The following is a 27,037-nucleotide window of genomic DNA, read 5'->3' as shown; positions in this document are numbered from 1 at the left end:
CTGATGTCTAAAAGCACATTTCTGATGCCTGTGAACCACATTTTTGTGTTTCCAGAGTCCAGCAAAGAGCAGTTTGCCTCCACCAACATCGCCGAGGAGCTGGTGCGTCTTTTCCAGAAGCAGAGCGAGCACGAGAAGAAGGAAATGATTTTTGAGGTTCTGGCTCCACTTGCAGAGAATGGTAATGTGTCTTCTTTTATATATAATTACTAAACACTATAAAAAAGAGCAGCTACAGTGCGCGGGGAGCCTGAAGATTTAAACACAAAACAGACAGACTGCGAGGTTTTCATGCCGTTGGATGAAAATCGCGTCCACCACCTACTGCATAGTAAATCCTCCTCTCGGTGTGAGTCATGCTTTCCAGGCCGGCTGCTAACTGCTCAGTCATGGCAGACGGAGCTCCTGCATTCGCTTAGCTGCTCTTTTTCAAACATGTCAGCATGCGTGTGTCTCAGCAGCAGAGCGGAGAGCGTCTCACTGGCCGTCGTTATCGCCGTTCCAGACACACCGAGTGCTCCCACGCCGTCAGTCTCCAGGACAACGTCCTACTTACCTCTGCTGGAGACAAACCTCGCTCTCTGCCTCTCTACCGTTCCTTACATTTGTCACACTGCTCGCTGTTCATCGGGTTAGTTGAAGAACTCGGCGCTTGTTCTGTGAAACATTCAGAGCTGCAGCGGTGAGACGGGCACAGCTGTGAAAACCTGGATTGTTAGAATAGAATTAGACTTACATGTGAACTTAGACAACAAAAATGTTTGTTTCATTCATGTTTATCTGCATTTTTCATCAGAAGTAAAACACCGACATTACGGCAGGTCTTTACAGCAAGACACTCTCCTCAAAAGACAATTAAACAGAGTGAAATGTCCCATAAAAAGCTAGTTTATGACAGAAGAATTAAATACTTTTGAGTTCTCTTTTCTCTTTTTAGTGCTTCATTCTTGATTTGCCGGCTCAAGGAAAACTGCTAAATGATTTCAAATTATTACATTTACGCAGGAGTTTTTGTGTCAACGAGTATAAAAATGTCCATCGCAAGTTTCCAGAGTTTTAACTAAGGTCTTCAGAGATCTCTGTTTATCAGTCAAAACCTAAAGACGGCAAATTTAGTCGTAGGTAGAAAGAACGTCATCAAATCCACTTTTTACAAGCTGTAACCAAGGAGTTTGTGTCATTTTTTGCTTAATAAAAGCCTCAGAATTGTTCGATTGTTAACATTTTCACCAGTTAATTCTGACTATTACTATTATATCTATTATCTGTGGTGTTCTCTGTCCTAAGTTGGATCCTGGCGCTTGCTGATGTTTTCAAATCAAATCTTTAAATGGTTGATTCTTTAGTTTCACCACAACAAGGCTTTCCACAGATTACATCCTGTGTTTTCCCCCTTTCATATTTCATATTTTTTAAGCCTCTGATTCTTGTTTTAAACTACAAAAAGATCAACTGTTTCATAAGAGCCACCCTACTCTGGCTGGTCAGTGTCCTGAACTGACACAGTGAACTGTTACACAACACAGAAGGAAGCTGGTTGGTCGTAGATTGTCCTCTATAGATGAACAACTGGCTCAAAAACTACAACAGAACTAAACATTCTAATTAGACAGAGATGGACTGAACTGGATTCTGAGCCCCCAAAACAGAAAAAGCAACATAAAAACCACTCTAGTATCCACATTGAGGTGTAGATTACCAAGGATGGAGGCTGTGAATTCTTCTGAACTATTTATTACATCAACAACAATGTTTATCTGTTTCCTGTTGCATAAACAGAGATGACCCGTTAGCCTACACCCTGAAGACACTCGGAGCTATTTAAAACTCCAGAATAAGTAAAGATATGTTCAAATCTGTCTGCTAAGGATGCATTCACACACAGAACAAATCTGAATGAAGCTCAGATTGAACCATTCGTAAACGAACAAGCTGTACTTTATAACATCATTCTGGGTTTCTATCTGCTCTGAGTAAACACTGCCTGCAGTTCAGCCAAGAAGTCTGAGTTTTTATGTCTGTTCTCGGCTCATTAATGGCTTCACGGTTGTGCCAAGAAGCGCAGATTCTTTTGTTTTTTTTTTGGTGCAAATTTGAGTGAAACATCACAATTTTAACCAATTAGAGATTAGCAACTATTTTGTGAGCTGTTGAATCCTTACAAGGTGTCTTTAGGAGTAAATGTTACGAAGATGTTTAACTTCAGTCCATCATTGCAAACTGAATATCTTCAGGTTTTAGACGGTTTTTAACAATACAGCTGGACATGTTTTCACTATTTTAACGGCTCAGTTTGATTCACGCTTTATCAGCCGTTTTAAAATGATCAGTTTAGTAATCCAAAGTAGTTTAAATAAATCCACTGGACTTTAAGAAAGTTCCTTGAAGATGTTTCACCTCTCATCCAAGAGGCTTCTTCAGTTCTGGTGGTGGTTGGTGTTGCCTCAGCTTTTAAACCTCTGTGAGGTGTGTCCAGGGCTATTATTCCAACGACCGACACCAAGACTCATCTGACTACTCAACGATGGTGGTTGTGAGTATCGGTGGGGGTCGTTGAAATGCACAGATGTCACTGAGCCCCGTGTGCTAATGGTGGTCATTAGCGTGGGTCTGCTGAGTCGTTCTTTTGGGGAGTTTTGAAAGGACCTGATTGTAAATTGGCGAAAGATGATGTTGAACTGAAGAAGCCTCTTGGATGAGAGGTGAAACGTCTTCAGGGAACTTTCTTAAAGTCCAGTGGATTGATTTAAACTACTTTGGATAACCATGACCTGGATGAATGAGAACCTACACGGAGATGAGTTTAGTACTTTCAACTGAAAAGCTCAAGATAAAATAAGGTGTTTCACAACAAGTAGGTTTTATTTTCATGGACCGGATACGTATTTCATTAACAGCAAAGTACTTTATATGGGCGGATACCTAAAATTAACGGACCCCACTGCATTCTGAGGAACATTTTAGCTATTTTTTATACAAATTTAAGCAAAAAATGAGCTGAAAAATAATATGTTTTCATTGTTTTTGTGTCCTGCTAAGTATTGTTTTAGGACAGACAGGTAAAGTTGAGAACCTGTCCTTCAGCTTAATGCTCTCCAACCTTTTTTGCACCATGGAAGACCAGTCATGGCACACATGAATGAATGAATGGTTGATAATCGTTTACTTTTGTTTTTTTAATTAGAAAAATGTCCTGAAAGTTAATTAACTTACATTTTATTGCTAGATATGTATTTACTTCTTACTTACTTCTGTCTCGGCCTCTCCTGCTTTTCAAAGAATCTCTCCAGAGATGTTTGTTTTTTATTAATTTTGGCAGATTGGGTTAGACTGACAGCTTCATTTAACAGCATGAAAACTGACAGTTAAGCACAGACAGATGTGACAGGAAGATAATCTAGTCATTTTTCAAAATAAAACACTGTGCAGACTCTGTAGGAACTAAAATAAAAAGCTTTGTGGTTGAGGGCTGCTGCTCTGACTAACAATCTACTGAATATTATGTTTTGTTGTGCAGTCACTGCCAGCATTCAGGCTACTGGAGCTATAAGCATTCATATGTTGCACTACTGCACTGCAGCAGCTTCTCTCAGACTTACAAACCCTCTGTGGTGTTTTCTAAACGTCTGCTTCTCCTCCCCCCCACCTGCCAGATGTGATAAAGCTGCAGCTGGTGGAGGCCGGACTGGTGGAGTGTCTGCTGGAGGTGGTGGCTCAAACCGTGGACGGGGAGCGTGAGGAGGACGTCACCCAGCTGAAGACGGCCTCTGACCTCATGGTTCTCCTGCTGCTCGGAGGTGAAGATCAGAGTTTCATAGATACACGGTGCCTCCTAGTAACTGGTTTTAAAGTCATTATCAAGAGCAGGGTTGATACAGTTGCATGCAAAATGATTCAACCCCCTATGAACAATGCTAGTTAAATGCAGATAAATGCCATCCACCTGTATGTCTACATTTTTAGGTGAATTCAAACATGCTAAGCATTGAGCAATACTCATGTCTATAAAATGGGTCCTTCTCTTGAAAGCACCATGGTTCAGACCAGAGAGATGTCCCTGAAGTTTAGAGAGGAGGTAGTTGCTTTGCATGAGAAAGGAAATGGGTACAAGAAGATGTCCAAGCTCTTGAATGTTCCCAGAGACTCTGTTGGAAGCGTCATTCATAGTTCAAAGCCACCAGTGCTGCAGCTACACTACATGGTCTAAAAAAGAAGCTGTTGGCATCAAGATTCCTGCAGAGACAGATGGACAAGAACCCGAGGCTTACTGCTAAGAACCTGCAGGAAGATTTAGCTGAAAGAGGAGCTGATGTTTCTGTGGACACAGTACGCCACACACTCCATGCTGAAGGGCTTAATGTCTGATCTTAGAGACAGACACCGCTTCTGAAGTCACACCACAAGAAGAATCATCTCCAGTCTGCTAAAACCAACCAATCAAAGCCACTGAAGTTCTGGGAGACTTTTCTATGGACCTATGAGGCCAAACTAGAGATCTGGGAGGAGAAGAACACCCTGCCTACTGTGGAGCATGGTGGTGGGATGTTTGGCTTCTAATGGAACCAGGAATCTCCAACTTATTGAAGGCACCATGGATTCAGGAAGTACCTGCATATTCCGGCCAAGAACGTCACTCCGTCCGTGAAAAGGTTTGGCCGTAATTGGACGTTCCAGCAAGACAGTGACCCCAAACACACATCAGAACCAACAAAGGCTGGTTAGAGAAGAAAGCCACATCACAACCTCCAGACTGAAACCCAATGGAGGATCTGAAGAGAGCTGCTACAGCACATAGATCTGAGAACTTTGCTGAGCTGGAGACCGTCGCCCCGCTAGAAGCTTGTTAGAGATGATGCCTCCTGTCTACAGAAGGTCATTGCAGCAAAAATGCACGACGTACTAAATACACAACCTCATAGTATGTCGAGCTAAACTGCGTGTTCATCATCAGAACATACTGTATGCACACATTCAGACTGAACTTTGGTGTAACGGCAATTAAAAATTCATTCCTCCTTCAAACTGTCAGATTAAGTTGCAGCAGCCGGCTGTACTTGTCTGTAGGAACACAAGGCCGACTTAATTTACAGATGGAAAATTTCACCTTCACACATGCTTTATCGGATCATAAATATAAATCCTCAGAGTCCTCTGCCCAGCACTGATGTAGAGAATGAATAATTCAGCCTTTATGTAAATGTTTCGTGCAGCAGCACAGACCTGAGCGTGATGATCTCTCAGCAGTTCACGCTCTTCATCCATTCCTGTGTTAAAAAAGCAGTATGCACATGTCATTAGCAACCCAGCAATGAGTCAACATGGCTGGGAGGTGGTTGTTTAACGTCTATTTCATCTACGCGCTGTTGTAACTCATCCTGTCCTCTGTGTAGATGAGTCCATGCAGAAGCTGTTTGAGGGGGGAAAAGGCAGCGTCTTCCAGAGGGTCCTGTCCTGGATCCCATCTCACAACCATCAGCTGCAGCTGGCCGGGGCTCTGGCCATCGCTAACTTTGCCCGCAATGGTGAGAATTACTTGCGATGAGATGAAAGTAGAGCAAAATTGGTCACAACTTTCATCATCCCAGCTGTGGGAGTCAGACACGGCAGAGAGAAAACATTAGCAGCCTGCAGCAAAGATGAAATACTGATGTTCTGTAGAGTAACTCTGATCTTTGTCCACTGAGCTGCAAATTAACAGAACTGACAACAAAGATAACTAAAGATAAAGAAGCAGAGAAGGGTGTGTGGGAGGTTTATATTTCTGTAAGTTAGACTACAGTAACTCAAGCATCTCTACTGAAATCATTTCTGTGAATCATTCCTTCTTGTAATCTCAACATAAAGTGTATTTTAAATCACTGTGTGTAGATGGGAACTGCATCCACATGGTGGACACTGGAATCGTGCAGAAGCTTCTGGAGCTGTTGGATCGGCACGTGGAGGAAGGAAACGTCACGGTTCAACACGCAGCACTGAGCGCCCTGAGGAACCTGGCGATACCCGGTGAGTCCCTCCATCAGTGAGACTTAAAGGGCCCTCTACACCCATAAATTCAGGAGTTCCAACCCTCATCCATGGACTTTCAGAGACCACCTACGAGGGATGATTGATACGTTCTGAGCCTGACCAAGAAAAGACACTTCGCTAATGAAAACCTTTTGTTCTCTGAGAAAGCAACATGTCAGAAGAGTTTGAGTTCAATTTTGAACTCAATGCGTGTATTCATGCATGTATGATACCCGAGTAAAGTAGAGTGAGGTCGGTCATTCAAGCAAAATGGACCAAATCGGTGACCGCGCTGTGATCCATCAATTGACCACCAATGGGCAATATTATGCTTCCCTGGTACGCCAACTGAGGGAGAAAATTAAAGAAAAGCACAGTGGAATGCTCAGACGTGGTGTCCTGTTCCACCAGGACGATGCTCCGGTTCACAAGTCAGTTGTCTCCATGGCAGCCATTCACCAATGTGGCTTTGAACTCGTGCAGCATCCACCTTATTCCCTAGATTTGGCTCCGTCTGACTTTCATCTTTTCCCAAACATGAAACGGCACCTTGCTGGGACCCACTACGCCACAAACGATGACGTCATAGCTGCGGTAAGCGACTTCCTACAGGAGCAGGATAAGACCTTCTATAAGAACGGGATCAAGGCGCTACAGAGACGCTGGAAGAAATGTGTGGACTTGCAAAGGGATTATGTTGAGAAATAAACCATTGTTTAAATTTACTTTTACTTTTTTCTTGGTCAGGCTCAAAACTTGTCAATCACCCCTCGTATATGTTGCCTTTCTACACGTATGATTAGTCACAGTACAGCGCTGACAAGAACATCAGAGGATCCTTTATGTCAGTTACATACTCACACTCTCTCTTAAAAGCAGCCACAATAACTTTATCCGACAGCTGGTGTTTTCCAGACGGTCCTTCAAGGTCTTTGTTGTGACTTTCTGCGACACTGGCAAACCTCCATCAGGAGTTTATTTCATGAGGCTGTTATCCGAGCTTCAGAAAGTACCGCAGATAAAAATGGACTCACAAAGTTTTCTTAGTCCTTACTTGAATGAAATGATAAACCGACCTGTTGTTTTCCTCTCCAGTGGTAAATAAATCCAAGATGCTGTCGGCCGGCGTTGCAGACGTCGTGTTGAAGTTCTTGCAATCAGAGATGCCTCCAGTCCAGTTCAAACTCCTGGGGACGTTACGTATGCTCATCGACACACAAGGTAGGTCTTTGTCTTGGTGTTGTGAACTGATGATCATTCCAGCAGTGTTAAACCCAGCAGTTCGTTAATTTTGACGTCCTGTTGAAAGATATCCCAAACAACGCGCTAATTAAGACAGAATTTCAGCTGCTCAGACTGTTTGACTTTCACTTCTTGAGTGGAAGAGACACAGAAATACGGCAACAGCTGCTCAAGATGGTGCACCCCAGAACAAAAGACGGTAATCTGGCCTGCCTGCTGTGTGTGTTGGTTCAGCTGAAGCCGCCGACCAGCTGGGAACCAACGGGAAGCTGGTGGAGAGGCTGGTGGAGTGGTGCGAAGCCAAAGATCACGCCGGAGTGATGGGCGAGTCCAACAGGCTCCTGTCGGCCCTCATCCGACACAGCAAGTCCAAGGTCAGACTGCCCTCCAAGGTCACTTTGAACAGTCTTATAACGCTCTGAGGCTTTAATAGTAGGTCATTATTCCTGCACTGTCGGGTCTGGAGCACAAGTTAGTGACAGAAATACATGTTGGTGCTGTAGAGAAAGACAGAAAGCTGCTTTAAAACCCGTATTTGTATCCGGATATCTCCTCTATTGAGCCGTTATCCAATCAGATCTGAAAGCAGTCATGATGCTCGTCTATCCAGTGATAGTTAAAGGAAACCCTCTTTATTTATTCATCAACACTGGACAGAAATCTTTTGCCGATTTGCGTATTTTAATCCAAAAGTGATAAATAATGACTCCAGACTTGGATCCGCCTCTGCTGCTCTATCTTTCTTTCTATTCCTTCTGTATTTATCTGAAAATGCATCTTCAGGACTGGTTTAGCCGAGGGCGTTTCCTGTTTGTGTTGTTTTTAGGAAGTCGTCAAGACCGTCATCCAGGGAGGCGGCGTCAAACATTTAGTTACCATGGCAACCAGCGAGCACATGATCATGCAGAACGAAGCGCTGGTGGCTCTGGGTCTCATAGCAGCGCTGGAATTAGGTAAGAGCGGCTGTTTGGGGTCTGCACGTCACGTCTGAACGCTGGTTTACGATTACAGAAATGTGAGAGATGCTCATTATGTGAACTGTGAAAGAAAATGCTTCAAACTGTCACCTGAAATGTTTAACCGACAGTATGTTTTGCTGATATTTAACCCCACTGGGTAAGATTCAAACTAATCAGAAATCAAGTTTGATACACAACTAATAATTCAGGAGAAATACTTGATCCAGCTGATCATGAACAAACGTTGGTAGCACAGGCAAAGCTATTTGCTTGTTTTGAGTTTTTTTGACAGAAGTAACAACACGCTGATGTTTGTTCTGGATTCCAGTCGCCGCTGAGAAGGACTTTGTGGGAGCCAGCCTGGTGTCGGTGCTTCACAAGCTGCTGTCAGACGAGAGGAGTGCACCGGAGATCAAGTACAACTCCATGATCCTCATCTGTGCAGTCATGGGCTCAGGTCAGCTTCACCTTTTGTTTGATTCCATGTTTTTGTGCTATGAACGGAGCCCAAGTTTCAGCTGTTTTGGTGTCACTCATGAGCTAAAAGCTGGTGGAAATGTTCAGCGTTTAGCTCAACGTTTATATAATCTTATTTGGGAGTTAATCTATCACGCTGCTGCTAAAGCTAAGCGTTGAGAGGTATCAAGGTGTGTCCTGGTTGATTTTTATGTGAATGTTCTTAAAGAAAATATTAGAAGTTTTACTGATATATGTGGAATCATTTTGATATTTTTAGGATTTTTTTGGAAGATTTTTACTCATTTTTGGAAAATATTTACAAGAATTTTCTTGCCAAATTTGGGGTATTTTTTAAATGAAACCTTAAAGGGAAACTTTTAAAGAATTATTAGATTTTTTTTGTCCCTGAAGGTTTTGCAAATTTTCAGAAATTTGGGGAATTTTTTTTGCTAAATTTTTGAATTTTTTTCAAACAAGGAAACAATATTTTTTGGTGCCCGTAAATGAAGACAGCAGAAGGGTTAGCACAGATATTTAACCCTTACAAGGCCATGTTTCTGGAGAAGTACATATACTAAAACCACCTAATCCATAAAAATATCGATCAAGTCTTGCGAGGTCGCATTGTCGTAGACGTTCGCCATTTTGAATTTCGGCCGGTACACGGCCCCGATAAGAGCTTCGTAATTGCGGCTTCGTATAACGGCTCATAGGGCTTTATCGTTTGAAATAAGCAAATTTGGGGCCAATGTTTATATCTTACCACGTATGTTCTTTTATCTAATAATACTCCCATCCTCCCGTCTGTCCTCAGAGCCGCTCCACAAAGAAGTCCAGAGCCTGGCGTTCCTCGACGTGGTGTCCAAGCTGAGGGCTCACGAAAACAAGACGGTATCGCACCAGGCGTCGCTCACGGAGCAGCGGCTAACTGCCCAGAGCTAAATGACTGTGTCCAGCCCCACCCACCCACCCACCCACCCGAATGCCTGCCTGACCACCTAATCACCCAATGACACCTCATGACTGCTCTCCCCGTGCCCCATCGTCATGTGCCAAGGTACCATGTCGCGTTAACTGCCAGCCAGACATCCAGTCACGTCTCTACCCCGACTCTCCGCCCCACAGAACCTCCGCTAGGGTTAGACTGATGTGCACTACTTCACACAGATCATCACAGTCGGAACGTTGTCGGGTTTTAAGTTTTATTTTGAACGAGAAGTATCCACAAGCTGTTTTAGTCGACGACCACGGGACACCACAACTCTCCTCTGAAAGTCATAATAATGAGATTTATTTAGGTGGGTTAGCAGGTCCTTTAGGGTGAGTCGGATGCGCTGACATGCTGGTATGTCTTTATCTCCACTCCATCAGTCTAACCCTAGTCCTTCTCTACTTGTGCATGGGAGCTGAGGCGCCATAGACAGCCTAACGCAATAGATTAAGAGACGACACTCTTCTACGACCATAGCTGTGACACCATCCGCCGGTAACCCACCAGTAAAAAAACAAAAAAGTGCACAAAAGAACAAAAAAAGACCTTTCCTGTCGTGACTTTTCTTTCATTTTTTAAAAAGAAAACAGCCATCCTTGATGTGCCCAGTCGTGTCCCATGTAGCTCGAGTATAAATTGACTAGAAACTGTGCATGTTTTAGTCCTGTTGAAGGTGTGCCAGTGTTCATCTTACCTCTCCGCCGCTCGCATCACTCCCAAGTACAGCCTGACACCTCCAGTCTTGTACACTTTTCGTATTTTTTTGCACTTGTTCTTTAAACTTCGAGATATTAGAGTTTTAGCTGTCCGAACACATTCCCCCGCATTCGACAGCTGTACAGTGAAGTTAGAGGCTCCAGCCTTCCAGAATCATGTGATCAGAACAGAGCAGCGAGTAGTGAAATCAGCCAGAGTGCAGCCAAGTTTGAGTCAAGACTAGTAGGAAATGTGAAGTGTGCCTTTCCCGATGGAAATCTAGCGTCTCTGACTGCGTGTTACGGTGTTGTGTTCAACTCCTGGAAGCTTCAAAACCAATTTGACAGTGAGAATGTTCACCGGACATCAGCCAATCTTCTGAGCGACGTCTAAGTTTAAACATTATGAGTTGGGTCAAAAACACCAAACAATCACGAAAGGTCTCAAGGACGGTGCACTAAGACCTTTCTGATCTGAATAAATTGTGTTTGCTTCCAGTTGCTGAGAAAATTGCCGACTTCCCATCAGTCCAATCAATGCATCACAGTCAGTGTTTGACATTTTGCATAGCCAAATTTCTATGTGTAAAATCCTTTTGTTTGTAGTGCTGTGAACAGAATCCAAGAAAATGTCTATAAAAGATAATTTTATAATATTTTTAGATGGGCAGAGAATAGTGGAGTAGAGTAATGAAGAGCACCAAGGATAGGAGAAGTTGGAACAAGAGCTACTGCAGTCCAGCTTCAAGATCCACTCCCCGGCGCCTCAAAAATCCCTGAATCGGAGGTAAACACGCCGGGGAGTGTGTTTTGAACCGTGTGAATTAAAGCTGCCGCCATTCCTACACGTGTGTGTACAGTTCGTGTGTGTGTTGTGAATGTACAGCTTGGGGTAGGCAGTGGAATCTGGTGAGAACAGGTAACCGAATGCAGACGCCAAACAGTCGCCTCCAGAGGACGGGTTTCTCTTCCTGTACGACGGTTTGGATCCTTCCGGTCGGAGCCGTTTTTGTGTCCGACGCTGTACCGACGGCCTGTCAACACGCCACAGTGTGTCTCCTGGTCTGGGCCCACGCTTTTTGTTTTTTTAAAAGGTATGAATGGTTATTTATCAGATCTGTGCTCTTCTAAAGACACATGCCAGTGGAGATGTATCCATAGTAACTGCGTAAAATACTATAAACATAAATGTTTGTTGTAAATGTCATGAGTTGTACATTTGGAGGATTGTAACTCAGCAGATAATTAAAAGATGATAGCTGGTGATGGTTGATGTCGTCTTTTTTTCTTTACGTCGGAGAAGTTGATGGAAGAAAAGCAGCTCTCCTTTTGCTTTTGATTATTTTGAAAGAAAATGTTACGATATAGATGTATTTAAAGAAAATTTGAACCACATTTTATTTGGTGTTCCCACTGCTGGTCTGTTCACTGATCCAAGGCCGTGGTTCTCTGATGGAAACCAGTGGATTGCTCCCTCTGGGTTGGGGGGAAGTTTCTTCACCAAGCGAAGGAGTTCGAGTATCTCGGGATCTTGTTCACGAGTGATGGGAAAATAGAGTGTGAGATGGACAGATGGATTGTTGCAGTAATGCAGGCATTGCACCGACCGTGGTCAAGAGGGAACTGAGCAGGAAGGTGAAGCTCTCGATTTACCATTCATCTACGTTCCAACCCTCACCTATGGTCATACACTCTGGGTAGTGACCGGAAGAATGAGATCGTGGATACAAGCAGCTGAAATGAGTTTCCTCTGAAGAATGTCTGGGCTCAGCCTTAGAGATGAGTTGGGAAGATCAGACATCCGTAGGGAGCTTGGAGTAGAGCTGCTGATCCTTGGTTTGGACATCGATTTGGATGCCTCTGTGGAGACTTCCTTTGGAGGTTTTTCAAACATGTTCGCCTGGGAGGAGACCCCGGGGTAGACCCAGAACTAGCTGGAGGTATTATGTATCTCATCTGGCCTGGGAACACCTCGGGATCCCACAGGAAGAGCTGGAAAGCATTGCTAAGAGGAGGAACATCTGGAATGACCTGCTTCATCTGCTGCCTCCACGACCCGACCCCAGATAAGAGGAAGAAAATGGATGGATGGTCTATTCGCTCATTGTGTGTTTATTCACCAAAAACACCCGATATGACTGCTGTAAACTATTTAACTATCCAGGTTCTTTTTTTCCTAATTTGCCTGTAGAGGAACTTCATATAAACCCCCACAGAATCCAAGCTGAAACATAATTCCTCTTGTCTTTGCATAAAATTTGCTTTATCCATGCTTTAAACACACCTTAATGCTTCCATCCATTCATTCATTTCCTTCCACTTATCTTGGTCTGCTTGTGGAGGCAGCACTGTTTTCCAGATCTCCCTCTCTCATCACCATTTTCCACTTCCTCCGAGGGGATTCCAAGGCGTTTCCTGGCCAGATGGGATATGTAATCCCTCCAGCGAGCTCTGGGTTCTCCACCTAATCGGACATTCCTGGAAAGCCTCCAAAAGGAGAGACCCCAGAAGCATTCTAATCAGAAGCCCAAACCACCTCAGTTGCCTCCCTTGAATGCAAAGAAGTAGAGGATCTCTGAGCTTCTCACGCTGTCTCTCTGTGGAGGAAACTTCTTTTGAGCACTTTTGTCCACAAGCTTAGCTTTTTGGCCACTACTCCGAGCCCAGAGGTGAGTATTGGAGCATAGTTCGACTCCTAAAATAAGAGTTTTGCATTCCAGCTCAGCTCCATTCTGTCACTGGTGTTGTGTTTATGGTGTGAATTCAACATCTTCTCTCAAAACAACACATTTTTGGGACTTTTTTCAAATTTATTAATCAGCAAAACCTCTAATCTTACATTCACAAAAGTGCGAGGACCCAAAAATTGACTTCCAAGATCCTTTGACAGCAGTTACAGCTTCCAGTTGTCTTGGGTAAAACCTCTTCCTCTCAAGGATGGTCTGAGATTTCTGTTGAAGCCACTCCAGTGTAGTCGTGGCTGTTGGCGTTGGGTCTTTGTCATCTTTCCAGTCTCATGCTGCTGCACTCTAAGTTTTCTTCGAGAACCTCTCTGTATTTGGCTGCCTTCATCCTTCCCTCAGTGTCCCTGCTGCTAAGAAGCTCAACCCACAGCATGACGCTGCAGAAGGGTGTGCTGTTTACCAGACTTAGTGCACAAATGGTTCACTTTTTGACTCATTTCATCAGAGAATCTTTTTCCTCGTGCTCTCGGAGTGCTTTAAGTGGCCTGTCGTGGCTTGTACTTGAAGTAGTTTCTTTTTCACGCTTGCATAAAGGTTTGATTGATGTAGAACTGCTGAGATGGCCGTCCTTCGGTCAGGCTCTTGGTCACCATCTGATCAAGTCCCTTCTTGCTTTGTTATTCAGTTTGGTTCTGTGCCCTTGGTCTGATCTATCTACTGTAAAATGCACAAAAAATGAGAGGATCTGGATACTTCCTGAAGCCCCTGTAGCCACATTTGTTTAGGATTTCTAAAGGGCACTCATTGAAATACTTTGAAATTCAAAATTTAAACTCCAGAGTGTTACTGGAGGACATGACTTTTGTGAAAACTTTTAAGGTCGGTGAAGTTACCATATATGGTTCCTTGCCCGTTAGTGGTACGAACATTTCAAGAAATGTGTATATCATCACTTAGCACAACTACTTAACCATAAACATACGAGTTTAGTCAACTAACCATGGTTAGTTTTGATGTTTCGAGGACTGAGCCACAAGTCCATCTTTTGCCAACTACGGAGAAAAGAGGAAGTTTGATATGTTCCAGGCCTCTGCTGTTTGGTCAAACGCCACAATGTAGGGTGCTGTAATGTAAAGCGATCTTTGCTGATTGGCTGGGTAAAAACCACGTTTCTCGACCTCGGGAGGCGGGAGGTAACACCTTTTTAAAAGTTACCAAATATGATCACTTGCCCTATGAATGGCGACACAACCTTAAGACGACTCAGCCTTCAGGTGTTCAGTTCTACGTCCCCGTTGTGGAACATGTTCCGTTGTACGCTCCAGTCTTTCCTGTTCTGCAGTCCTCTAGCATAAACAGACTCCTTTAGTGGTGACAGACACCAAAGATGTCCAGAAACGACGACAGATGATGTGTGGGAAGTGCAATCCATAAACACATTTGTGAGCTTTGTGGCAGCAACATAGTGGGAGAAAAAAAAAAACACAGAAGGCTCAGGAACACTCAGTGTTTTCGTCAGTTTATTAATTAATTTTACTTGACATTAAAATCAGTTTCAACGGGACATGAGACGGGGAAACGAGAGGAGGTAGTTACATTACAACGTTTGTGGGATTATACAGATATCAGCTAAACAATCCATGAATGTGGTAAAGGTAGTGATGAGTGAGACACCTCACAGGACTGCAGAACACCTCGTTAGAACGTTTTACAACCTTCCAAACCATGACAAATCAGAATCAGTAGTTCTGTGTTTTAGTGCTAGAAAACCAATAAATATTTAGTATCAAAAACAAGGTCGATCCCTTTTAAAGTACCTCAGAATGGGACAAATCTGAGTTACGCTTCACAACAAAGACCACCGCTTGAAAAAATACTGTCAATACTTTAATACAAACACGTGCTTTCAGCAAGTCATCACTTATAACCATCAAAAGAAACACCGATAAAAAATCAGCTTTTTTTCCAATTCCAGATTAATCGACTAGTTTTCATTCAATGTTGTGTAAACTGATCAGATCTGCATCAAAATACACAAAGTGAACGACAATCGTGGGGTACAAGTGCTAGGTTTGCTTTTCATTCAAGTAAGTGCATTAATGCTGTTCATGAAAAACTGAAAATGTTTAAAAATGCCCATTTGAGCGTACGAAAAGTTCTCTGATGCACATCCAATGAAAAATAGCTGCTTCCTTGGCCCATGTTCTGACTTTCCACCACACTTCATTGAAGTTTTAGAGATGTCCCACCAAAAACATTTAATCTACAAACCACAGTGACGTGAAACGACAGGTGTAGAACTACATGTTTTGTAGTCCCTTGAGTATATGGACTTTTTTTAAAAGATGGGAAGAACCTTCACGACTCTGATAACAGTAAAAAGATTATGATAATTTTCTTATATGCGATGTGTTGTGATCAGGACTGAGTATCCCTAAATATCTTCCAATAGACTTTTGCTACCCAAACCATGTCATATTGAGAATCCTACAGTTTTGTTTCATGGGTTCATTTGGATTTCTCGAGTCTGTAGCCTACTGTCTGTACATAAAGTCATTGGGTGTTAATGGATAGTCCCAGTTCTGTACGAAATGCTGTTCAGAGTCTGGAACAAAAATATAAACGCAGCATGAAAATGGTCCCAAAGGTAAAAATCTAATTTCTGACAGGGTTCAATTTAGCCAATTGTGCACAGAACGTCTTTGAAGGAATGATTAAACAGCGTGACCAGGAATAACATATAGACAAAGAACAGGTCTGCATTTCATGGTCATTTCAAAGCTCCAGATGAAATCCTCACATCCGTGGCCATCCCGTTTGATTTGCCAACAATACTTGACGTTTCAAAGAGACCAGAACACATGCTGCTCTTCTAAAAGCTGAAAATGTTCTGGTCCTACCACAGCCTGTAGACTCTCCAGACACGTCCCCATTGAACATCTGTTGGATGCTCTGGATGGACATGTTGGACAATGTCATCGAAATTTATACTGACTTGATCGGAAGGACAACATTCCCCAAGCCAGCATAGACAACCTCAATAACTCGGTGTAACACGATGCAAATGCTGGATGGACTCGTTATTTTGTTCCATGACCGTTCTGTTGATTATTATTTCCAGTATTGTGCATATTCGGTTCTTCTCCAGCGTCCATTCTGATTTCGTCTATTGGAACAACACCTAATTATTCTTCTATGCTGCGTTTATATTTTTGTTCAGTACATTTTGAATGGAACAGGGACTATTGGTTATGATGGGATTCAAGAGGGAACAATTACGGCAGAAAGTAACTCAATCAAAGCATACTGCATGTGAGCACCCGCAACTATTCTTTACATTAAAAAAAGCCAAAGATTTAAAGTCGAAGTGAAAGCAGCCACAAAGGAACTTGAATAAGATAGATTTAAATCAGGAATTATTAATTATTTCTGTGGACAGAAGCTAAAAAAACTGAGATTTGATAGCAGAGTTCCCACTGCATGGAATTTGTAGCACAAAGGGGCGCTACAAAGTGAAATTTCATCTAATCCATCAATCATTTATACTCAACCCTTTTAGTCCATTAGTTCAGTAATAACCAGCTCCTCCAGGAATTATTCGTAAATGTCCACATCGCTGTTTGACAGCTGCTGAACAGGAACTAGAATAATCAGTTAGTGCAACAATAATTCCACAGATAAATCAAACTACAATCCTAACTGTGTTGGGTTTTTTTCGTGTGCGTGATTTTAGTTGAAAACCAGTGAGTTCCTTAGAGTCCTGCACAAGTGGTGGGAAGGTTTACGAAGCAAGCACTTATGTCTGACAACCTCAGCAATGGAACAATGGGCCCAAGTTTCCACAGTGAAAAATACGGATCTAATATCAAAATGATGTATCAAAACTCTTACAGTCTAAATGTAGCTATCAAAACTGCAGCCTGGCAATGATCTGCATGTAGTCCGTGTTCAACCGTTCGTTTTACAGTAGTCATACACAGTGTTTATGTACAGAGCACTTCACGTATTAGTGCCTCGAAAAAAAGGTGCTGGTTCAGTGAAGGAAATGGTGCAGGTGATCGGTGTCATCCTCCGAGTTTCCCCTGACAGTGTTCAAAGATGGAGCTGATGGAGGGGAAAAGACACGTCTTGATAAATCGTTTTTATATATCCTGATAGCTCTCTGAACCCCTCAGAAAGGCTTATCTTTACAAAAATGCTAAAATTTTGAAAACACTATCTTTCCACTATTACTTTTGTTCCTAAAATGGAATAAACCAACCAAATCTAGAGTTGAAACGTGAGATTTCATTAAAAACTTTTCATTTTATGTGTCTCGTTTAAAAATTCGCCAAAAATTAAGCGTTTGCTCAAATCAGATTCTGACTCTAATGTGACCAACAGTTACGTGGCAAAAATTCTGGGACTTTTTGCCACGTAACTGGCAAGTAAGGGAACCAATTAAAAGCGTAACTAATGAGACATCAAGAATATCTACAGGAGGTCCTCGGTTTACAACATCCTTGACCTCTGTTGTTTCGCCGTTACGTCGGAACTGATTAGTCTAGCCCTCGGTTTAACGTACGGCATTTCAGCATTGTGTCGGAACCGGTCCAGTGGAACTAGTTGGCGAGTTAAGTGGACGAATACGTTGGGACTGATTATGGCAGGTCCTCGGTTTATGACATACAGCGTTTTGTCTTTACGTCTGTACTGGTTCAGTGGAACTAGTTGGCGAGTGGAGCGGACGAATACTGTAAGTACAGTCGTCACGCAGCGCTGTAAGGCTTTGTTTACATTTGCCGTCACACTGGATTATGCTACATTCGCGAACTTCGTTGTGACTCTCAAGCATAAGTCAGACTGTACAACTTTATACTGCAGTAAAAATGAGCCTACTGTGGGTAGGAATAAAAGCGGGGTTCAGAGATTTAAAGCCAGCATTCAATCCCCCCCAGTGTAATTTAATCAAAATAAAAGATTACCTGTTAGAGTGGAAATGCTGCTTCAGCATTAGGTAAAGAAACTGGAGGAGAGAGGACAGAGAGCAGAGTTCATTAAGAAGCCAAACCAGAATCAATAAACCATCACCTGACTAACGAGGCTCCAACACTCCTGTGCCCGACAGTTTTTAGACGGGACCGAAAAGGAAAGCGGATAATAGAGAAGTTGAGGGTTAGCTCGGGAATGCTCAGAAAAGAGTTTTGTGTGGAGGATCAGCAGACTAATCTAAAGGCTGGAGAGAGATGAGGATTACAAGAGATGGCAAAGAGAGGAGAGAGAGAGAAAGCTGGACAGAGTCAGAGTACAGGCGGTGGAAGAAAAGGCCAACAAGAAAGAAAGGATTGTTTAGAGTCACATGTCTGCAAGGTTCATTAATGCAAACTGCTTCCACTCAGTAGGAGGATCAGTGACATGCAGTCACAGTGAAAAAGAGCTTCCTGACTTCTAATGCATTTAAATAGCATGGTGTCCTGATTCAGGTACTGACTTACCGCAGTATGTAAAGGCGAAAAACTGACTTCAGTTCTTAGGAGTGTGAGGAAAACGATCAAACGTGCTGAAATTCCACATCGACTGAAGAAACCATGTTGTCCTGCTTATACAGACTAATAGTGCATTCACATTACAGCAGAAAACAGGTTTAGTGGTTGATGTTAGCTGGAACAGCACACTTCCAGTACTGTAGATTAACTGTAGTACCTGGTAATAAAAGGGCACCATGACAAAGGCTTCTGTAACGCTTAATGACCTCCGATATCTCCATAGGGGTACAGAGGAACATTTGCAGCAACTTTAGCGAATACAGAGCAACTTCAACTCCTTTAGAGCAACTTTAATTAATATAAAACAACTTTAATATAGAGCAATTTTAACTAATAATATCAACTTTCGGTAATATACAGCAACTACAGCTAACATAGGGCAACTTTAGCTAATACAGGACAACTTTCGCTAATATAGGGCAACTGTAACTCCTTTAGAGCAACTTTAACTAATAACATCAACTTTAGCTAATATAGGGCAACTTTTTGCTAACAAAAGACTCATTGATGATTAGAAAACCCTTGTGCAGTTATGTTAGCAGAAGAATAAAATGTTGAGTTTTCATGGAAAACATGGAATTGTCTGGATGACCCCAAACCTTTGAATGGTAGTGAATGTTAAATCAATCCAAGACTAACGAGCATGTCTATATCCCAGTGGCATACGTTTAGCGGCTCATATCATGTAACTGCAGCTTAAAATAGCAATTTATTAAGAATATTGTTAACATACGACAACTTTTAGACACAGTATCGGCCTTACGTTTGTGTCGATACCGATTAATCAAGAATTGCTTTGATCTGCCCCAACTGTACCATCAACAATCACTGGTGATGGTGGGTCTAAAATGCACCTGAAATGAGTCCCCCATGATTGGACCGATAAGGTAGCGTTCCACTGTCGGATCCTCAACAATTGGTGTGATCTACTTGAACTGTGGTGGTGCAAATTTCAAGTCTAAGGGTTGTTGTTTTGGTAGAATTTACAAGATTCACTGCACGTGGTGCTTAACATGTCTACATAAAAGGACTTCAAGGGAGCATGACAAGCACTGCAGAAGTGTTGGAGGCCATGTACCACTGCATAAGGAGAGTACTTTGACAGAGATGATGGCCAAATTTAAATCAGGTATGGATTTTGATTTTTATGGGCACGGTCTCTGAACTTTTCAATCAACCGTTGTATGTCACATTTGTCACGGTTAAGGCAGTACGTACTGTGTAAGGGCTCTTGTAGTACTGAAAGGACCACAACAAGTATGCGATTTGGAATGCAGGGATAGCCAACCACTGCTAACAACATTAGCATTGTAGCTAAAGTGGCACAGTTTAGCACAGCTCCACATTGACTGTTGAAGGGATAGTTGTGTGTTGTTTCTGCTGTAATATGAACTCGCACACTTATTCCTCAACTTCAGCACATTAGCTCACTGTTATCTAGTAGGATTGTGTGCTAATTACTAGCTCTAGCTGGCTAACACATCCAGAGACTAAAATAACAAGAACTGCTGCGTGGAGCAAGCCAGGTTTAATTTGTAGTTTAACTTGGCCTTTAGTATGGAGTCAGGATTGTATTGCCCAATAGATGTTTTAGTGTTTAATTAGAACCAATTAATGCGTCTATGATTGGCTAGCTGTTTCGAGTCATATTGCTACATGGGAAATTCTTTATAATCAGGTTATTAATGGATCTAATTAAACACTGGCATATTATAGCAGCATGATCCTGCTTCCACACGACTCTGTAAAGGTGCTACCCAATGACTCCACGTTTCCAGATTGGGCCCTGGCATGGAACACAACACAATACAACACCAGACAGACACAAAACACAAGACCAAATGGATCCGTCACACCCACCGGCTACAAACACACACACAGCATGTGCGTCTCATGAGTAGTAAGCCGATGCTTTCTTGCTGGAGTGTGGTGGGAGTCGACGCATGGACAGAGGGGGGGGCACCCTGATGGAGCATGGAGGAGGAAGAATGAGGTGTGAGGTGAGTTCTGGCACTGTGATGGTAAAGCTCAATACCCTTTTTCCCTTTTTTATTCCCCTCAGACGACTGCTGCCAGAACAAAAACATCTTTTCCATCGACGAAAAACATCGTCTTCAGCAGCTTAATGTCTTTTTAAGATTACTTTTCATTATATTCTCTATGTACAAATGTCAGATCAAGCATCTTTTAGAGCCAAATATTTAGTATTGCTATGCTGCTTAGAAAAACAAATTATATATATTCGTAAAGTTATTACTTTAGGATTTCCCTTTAAGATTAGGATCACTTTGGGATTAACCCTCTGAACCTCAAAACAAGCCTTCGGGTTAGAAAGGTATATTATTTAGAGAGAAAAATAATCATTTATCAGAGCAAGAAGCTGTAAAAATGTGTCTGTAAACGCTAGAAATAGTTGGAATTTCAACTTTACGATAGTGCTTGAACTAATCACATGTGATATGCAGCTCTGTCGGGAAAAATTAGCCTAATTTTCGCTAAAAAGATCACAATATTTCATCAAAATCATCTTATTCTACGTATATATATTGAAAAATTTAGCTCTGACCAGGTGCGTAAAAAAAAAAATCGTGATAAAATTGCTACTAGGTTGAACTCCAGGTTGTGTTTTTACTGAAGAGGAAACAAGTTAGAAATGTAAATAATATATAGACTTTTATTCCATTTTGTCCCAGTATTGAAAACACCTGTGAGAAAACACAGTAAAATAGCTAGCTACTGTCTTTTTGGATGATTTATGGCATTATAACTTCACGTTCTCCCTATTTTTAATAGGGCTGGACCCGACTATTCAGACGAACGGATCCGAATATTCGGGCCGTCTCCGCCACAAACACCCCCACCCCCACCCCCGTCGGACGTTACAGGGCGGAACGAATATTCGGAAATTCGTCTTTAATAAGGACCGAATATTCGGAGGCCAGAAACCACTATTCGGGCCAGCCCTAATTTTTAATCATAGTTGTGCAGAAACCCAGCTGAGTTCAGAGGGTTAAATGAGTCTAATTTCATCAGTAGGTTCAGGAATTACTTAGATTACCTCTATAGTTGTACTTTCAACCAAATTAGAGTTATGTAGTTAATATATATAACATAAAACGACACAAAACTGTGGGCTTGAAAGGGAAAAAAGTTTGTATGAACATGAAACCCTGAATGAAGCAAACCGAGGTAATTTTCTCACCAGCTCGCCCGCACGGCCTCGATGTCGCTCACTAAGTTTTGGGCCAAACAAATTCCAAAAATCTGTTCAAGAAAGAGAAAAAAAATCCCCATAAATTGACATAAAAACAAGAAATAAAGAGCATATTTTTCCTCCATCACATGAACAGAACCGACCTGCAGTAGTGCAACTCCTATGAAGATCCCGGCCACTAAGGTGAGGTTGTCCTGCAGCCACTTCTCAAACTGCGGCACACAGCCTTTCACATTGATGTAGTCCTTCTGCTCCGAGTCCTGGACGAACCACAGAACCGTAAAATAACCATTTACTAACATATAAAACCCCAACTCTTCATTGGTACCCTGAAAGTTCAAGGTGTCTTCTAGCAGATATGGACGTGTTAGCGAGATGGAAAGCTGGATTTTCTTTGGAGGACAGTTGTTTTAATGGAAGAAATTGATGAAATACAGTGAGGGAGGCAAGGAAATGCAGGTTCTTACTGGTTTAGCTCGAATGTCATATCCACACTGAGTGTTTATTACATCCTCCTGGAGACAAAATGGATCAAATTTAGTAAAACGTGGGATTAATCATATCAAAAACACGAAAATTTTTGCCATATTTTGTGTCACAATACATCTACAAAACAGCAACAGTAGACGTTGAGATGTTTTACTAGATAACTGAAAGCGTAGATCAACCAGTTGGGCCATAAAAAGCAGGACACATCAACTGAATGTTTAGGTTAACGAAATGAAAAGTCGTACTGCTGGGTCTTTGGTGCAGCAAGAGAAGGGAACGCCACACTTTTCCCGGCTAGGATTCCCATCAGTGCAGTTAAAATAGATGTTTAGGTTCCAATCGTCTGCTCCAAAAGCACCGCAGCACTCCCACTGAAGTAAGACAGAAGATAAAACATGGTAAAGACCTCTGTTGATTTGTGGAAAAGACTGATCTATAAGGAATTTCTTAACCTCAACCAGACCACAAAACTTCAACGGTCTGATAGAGTCAATCATGACATTACTGGATGTAGACTTTTTTCTACCAAACCTTGAAACAACAGAAACTCCCCTTAACTATGGTCCACAATCAGAAAAAGACACCAGTTACGGCTTTAGGTACAACAAAAGTTACGGACGAGGGCAAAGATACTGCACATTCTTCTCACCGTCATCAGTACTGCACAGCTAGGTCTTTATCATTGAAATTGTGGCATATTCACTGGTTAGTACCCATATAGAACTGTTAAAATTACGTACATTTAAGAGTCTAAAAAATGTTTTAGAGCATAGGAAGTAGTGATAAGAGTGTGGGAAATGTTATGAAGAGTGTAGGGAGGGTTTATAAAGCTTTAAAATTAGGGCGGGACCCGAATAGCGGAATATTCTGCCATTGTGGTGGTATAGAATATTCATTTTGAGATAGAATACTTGGATTTTCTATCGTTGAGGTTCTGGAACCAAACCCCCGCGACAGCCGAGGGACCACTGTACGTCTATTTTCGGCCTTCGTACGCTAAAGAAGACTGAAATATAGCTGAACTCACGTATTCCTGAGTGAAATCGATGAGGTTCTGCAGATCGATGTCATCCCGATACGCCCGGATGTTGTTGTTGATGAACAGGTTGAGCTGGTCTTTGATCCAGTCCTTGAAGACAAACGCCAGGACTCCCGTCGTCAGCTCCAAGAAAAAGATGATCCCCAGAAACACCGAGAACTATGGCGGGACACATAAATGAGACATTAACGGTCATTAAGACGTTCTGATTCTTCATCGTAGCCGTCTCCAGACTGGAACTTACAAATTTGAGCAGAAACGTGTTTTCCCGCAGCGCTCCGATGCATCCGGCGAAGCCCAGGATGAACATGACCCCCCCGACCACCATGAAGAGCCAGACGGGGTCGAGACCCCCCAGATCTGTGATGGATGAGATGTTGGACAGAACCCCCTGCAGAGGAGGAACACATCGACTCACTGAGGCTGCGACTCTTCAGGCGGAACATGTTTGACTGAAAGGGTCACAGTGACATTAAAGTGCCTGGAACTGGAAGGAACTCAGAGGGAGCCAGATCTGTGGAAGATATTTTCCATTTTTGGAACTATTTATATTTAGAAGATGTTTGTGCTGGACACCTTTGGGCAGAAGAATTAGCTCAGTGAGATGTTTGGCCTAAATATGGGAGCAGATGTGACAGTATTTGTTCATGGCTAGCTTCATTACCTCTATCTCCTTACTAGGTTTTTCTCCAGACTTCATTTTAAATATTATATAAACACTTTTACCAAAAAAACATCTAAAAATTTTAAATTTAAAGCTGTCTTATTTTACTTTTGGCCACTAGAAGGCAACAAAATCACAACACCTGACTGTTTCCAAGGGCAACATTTGTATTTATTTGTGAAAAGAGCAGCAAAAATGAATTAATTGATTAGTTGTCAACTTCAGTAATCACCAAATGTTTTGATAATCAGTCCGAAACAAAGTCTAAGTTCCCTAGTTTCAGCTGCTTAAACCTGAATATTTACCGTTTTCTTTATTCTTCTATGACAGTAAACAGGATAGCTTTGCATTGTGGACGAAACTAAAATTTTAAGGATATCATTTGGCTTTGTGGAACACTGTTTTACAACTTCATGACATTTTAACAACCACACAACCAAGAAAATAGTTGACAGATCATTAGACAAAGAAAATAATCATTAGTTTGTGAAGACGTTTGTGTCCAAGTCAAATATTCGCTTTCTTTTTGGGTCCGTTTTGGTCTCCACCGAGCTCTTTAACTGCTAGAATTTACATTATATTCGCTACTAACTTTGGTCTGTCTGCTGCTAGAACACAGTGTGTTCATAAAAACTGATTTTGTGGGTTGTAAAAGAACCAAAAAAGACCTAATTTTGAGGATTCATCAGCAAAAGCAGGAGGAAGAAAACTATATTAATAAATTCAACATTAACTCTGGAAGAACATTGGAATTATGTGGATCTTACTAGACAAAATTCAGCTCAAACAGAATAAATTCAACATAACTTTGTATTTCTTTGCCTGATTGTGAATAAGAATGTGTGTCTACTCACCTTCTCACTCCAGGCCCACAGTCCGATTCCAACTAAGGCCATCCCCAGCAGCTGCAAAACACCGGTCACATCTTATCAGTCAGTAAATGTACAGACACAGAATGAATACAATCTGTCACCACTTTATTCAATGAAAATACTCCTTTGTGATGTGAGATCAGTCATCAGATAATCTCATGGTAGCATCTAATTATGGAGAGCAAACGTGCTTCTTACAGTAAATGTTAAAACAGCAAAGCCTTACAAAGAAAATCCAAAAATAATTTTTAAAAATTCCCCAAATTTCTGAAAATTTGCAAAAAATTCAGGAAGAAAATTCCAATAATCCCTTAAAAATTTTCCTTAAAAGTCTTATTAATAATAAAAATAATAATAATTTGGCAAAAAATCCTGTAAATATTTTCAAAAAATTGTAAAAATCTTCCAAAAAAATCCTAAAAACATCTTAAGTTACTATTTATATGTAAAATATTTTCTTTAAGAGCGTTCACAAAAAAAAATGAATTGTGAATGTTCTTAAAAAACTTCATTTTCATTTTTTTTTCTCCACCAAAATTTTCCCAAAAATGTTGAAACTGTGGAAATCAGAAGTTTCACTGTGAACATGTTTTATTTCCCCCGCATTTTCTAACTTTAAAACGGGACAGTCTGACCCACAGGACAACAGTAGGGTTAAATGAACGTCATGTTATATTCATAAAGTCGTAAAACTAGCATTTGGGAGCTTAAACGCATTAGCAGCAACGTATAATTAATTAGTCATTTAAGTATTTAGTTAATGCACTGAGAGGTTATTTATTAATGCTGCAATGACTATAACGAGATCTGTATTATTTTCGAAGCCGCCCTGAGCTGGACTCGAACCCGCGCCACTCGGTCAGGCGCTTCCACCTGCACATTTAGGTCAGGTGCACGATAAAACTTTCACTTTCTACTACATTTTTGGTCACGTTTAAACTTATTATAGAGTTTAATTTGATTTCAGGTGATAAAAACACAACAATAAGGCTGTTGTCGTCCAGTTATGGATGTGTCAGTTGCTCTGAGCTATCATTAGTTGTCCACAAAAAGCCGATTAGCCGCGAGCTGTGAGCCGCAGCTGCTTCTATCCGGACATAACTGGACCGAAAACAGCCGCCCGACGACAGACCGACGAACCGAACCGACCCCCGGGAATATAGCGGTTCGGGTGTGAGGATGATGATCGGGGCCTTCCTCCCTGTCTGAAACGACAAACCCCCCCAACAATAGCTCACCCAGAAGAGGATGTTGAAGCCGAAGATGAAGTATTTGATGCAGCAGCTCACTTCGTTGCCTTTGTAGTGATTCCCCGACATGTCTGCGCATCGTCCGCGGCCCGCTGAGGAGGAGGAAACTCGGCCTGCTTCACAGGCTTTGTGCTGAGCGGCGGGGAACAGGTTCAGCGCTCCGGGGATGCATTTCACTTCGTACCGCTCCGACGGCTCGCTGCTCAGACCCCCACCGGCGCCATGACGGTGGAGCGATGGACCGGACGAGCGCGAACGCGCCGCGGTGAGAAGAATAGAAAGTTAAACCGAAGAAGTGAAGAGAAATACAAAAGCCGTCATCTGCTCTTCTCATGGAAATTATTCCGACTGGAGGCGGCGACGCTGCTGCGGATGGTCGACAGTGATTGGCTGGAGCGGTAGTTGACGGACACGGGCTGGAACCAATCATGTTAGAGGAATGTGAGGCACTTCCGGTGTTCCGGTCTTCATCGCAACAATAAAAGTTAAAGCAATAATAATGTCAATAAAAAATATTTTTAATAATAATAATAATGCATCATTTTAACAGGCCTCCAACAAAACTATGTACATTTTTCTGGGCAATTTGATGTCTAAAAATATTTTTCTTAATGTTAATGCATCATTTTAAAGGCGTATTTTAGCAGCATTTAAATGTATAAAAATAATCTTTGTGTCGTCTTCACACTAACAATATTAATAAAAGTTAAATAATAAAAATGCATAATTCTAAACACATATTTTAACAAGCTACCACCCAAACTCTACAATTTTCTGAGCTTTTAAACGTGTACTTTTTTCTTTTCTTTTTTTTTAAGTTTTCATTGCTATTTTTCTGTTGTATGTATTATAATCTAATCTTTATCTGCAGTGTATTTTTGATGGGAAATTACTTAAATTTTAAATTATCTGTTTTAATTTTTGCCTGAAAACTGACACATTTTGTCC

General features: G+C 41.8%; 2 protein-coding genes across 5 annotated transcripts in view; one reads left to right on the top strand and one right to left on the bottom strand.

The window, feature by feature from the left end:
• rap1gds1 (RAP1, GTP-GDP dissociation stimulator 1) overlaps positions 1-11,618 on the top strand; it is a 31,157-nt gene extending 19,539 nt beyond the window's left edge. For both annotated transcript variants that reach the window (XM_022203469.2, XM_022203470.2), the window contains 9 exons: positions 56-181; positions 3,654-3,797; positions 5,391-5,522; positions 5,869-6,003; positions 7,102-7,227; positions 7,483-7,622; positions 8,075-8,201; positions 8,536-8,664; positions 9,481-11,618. In XM_022203469.2, coding sequence (XP_022059161.1) covers positions 56-181; positions 3,654-3,797; positions 5,391-5,522; positions 5,869-6,003; positions 7,102-7,227; positions 7,483-7,622; positions 8,075-8,201; positions 8,536-8,664; positions 9,481-9,608 — 1,187 coding nt within the window. In that variant the 3' untranslated portion in view covers positions 9,609-11,618. The remainder of the gene's footprint in view (positions 1-55; positions 182-3,653; positions 3,798-5,390; positions 5,523-5,868; positions 6,004-7,101; positions 7,228-7,482; positions 7,623-8,074; positions 8,202-8,535; positions 8,665-9,480) is intronic.
• Positions 11,619-14,539: 2,921 nt separating this feature from the next.
• Positions 14,540-26,464, bottom strand: tspan5a (tetraspanin 5a). Of its 3 annotated transcripts, XR_007939656.1 has the most exons (11): positions 26,078-26,464; positions 24,822-24,872; positions 23,548-23,694; positions 23,292-23,462; positions 22,510-22,635; positions 22,243-22,290; positions 21,919-22,035; positions 21,764-21,825; positions 20,422-20,525; positions 18,001-18,041; positions 14,540-17,140 (listed from the first exon to the last, which is right to left on the bottom strand). XR_007939656.1 is itself a non-coding variant. In XM_022203472.2 (10 exons), the coding sequence occupies exons 1-9, from the start codon at positions 26,156-26,158 to the stop codon at positions 18,029-18,031; spliced, it is 816 nt and encodes a 271-aa protein (XP_022059164.1). In that variant the 5' UTR covers positions 26,159-26,464; the 3' UTR covers positions 14,540-17,140; positions 18,001-18,028. The 3 variants fall into 3 exon arrangements, 2 of the variants coding, with proteins under 2 accessions (XP_022059164.1, XP_051799599.1); XM_022203472.2 differs by lacking the exon at positions 20,422-20,525; XM_051943639.1 differs by lacking the exons at positions 14,540-17,140; positions 18,001-18,041; positions 20,422-20,525 and having other exon boundaries at positions 21,760-22,035.
• Between the last annotated feature and the right edge of the window lie 573 nt (positions 26,465-27,037).

This window comes from Acanthochromis polyacanthus, chromosome 23 (genome assembly GCF_021347895.1).
Source record: "Acanthochromis polyacanthus isolate Apoly-LR-REF ecotype Palm Island chromosome 23, KAUST_Apoly_ChrSc, whole genome shotgun sequence".
Classification (NCBI taxonomy): domain Eukaryota; kingdom Metazoa; phylum Chordata; class Actinopteri; family Pomacentridae; genus Acanthochromis; species Acanthochromis polyacanthus.
Note: the sequence above shows the minus strand (reverse complement) of the source record. Positions and strands in the feature narration are given on the sequence as shown.

Bases quoted from the DNA above. Each gene is read 5' to 3' on its own strand.
- tspan5a (XM_051943639.1), bottom strand. From the start codon at position 26,158: ATGTCGGGGAATCACTACAAAGGCAACGAAGTGAGCTGCTGCATCAAA. The intron at 22,636-23,291 runs GTGAGTTCAGCT...GTCTTACTTCAG, and splicing joins TCGATTTCACTCAGGAATAC to TGGGAGTGCTGCGGTGCTTT. The intron at 22,036-22,242 runs GTAAGAACCTGC...TGGTTCGTCCAG, and splicing joins ATGACATTCGAGCTAAACCA to GACTCGGAGCAGAAGGACTA.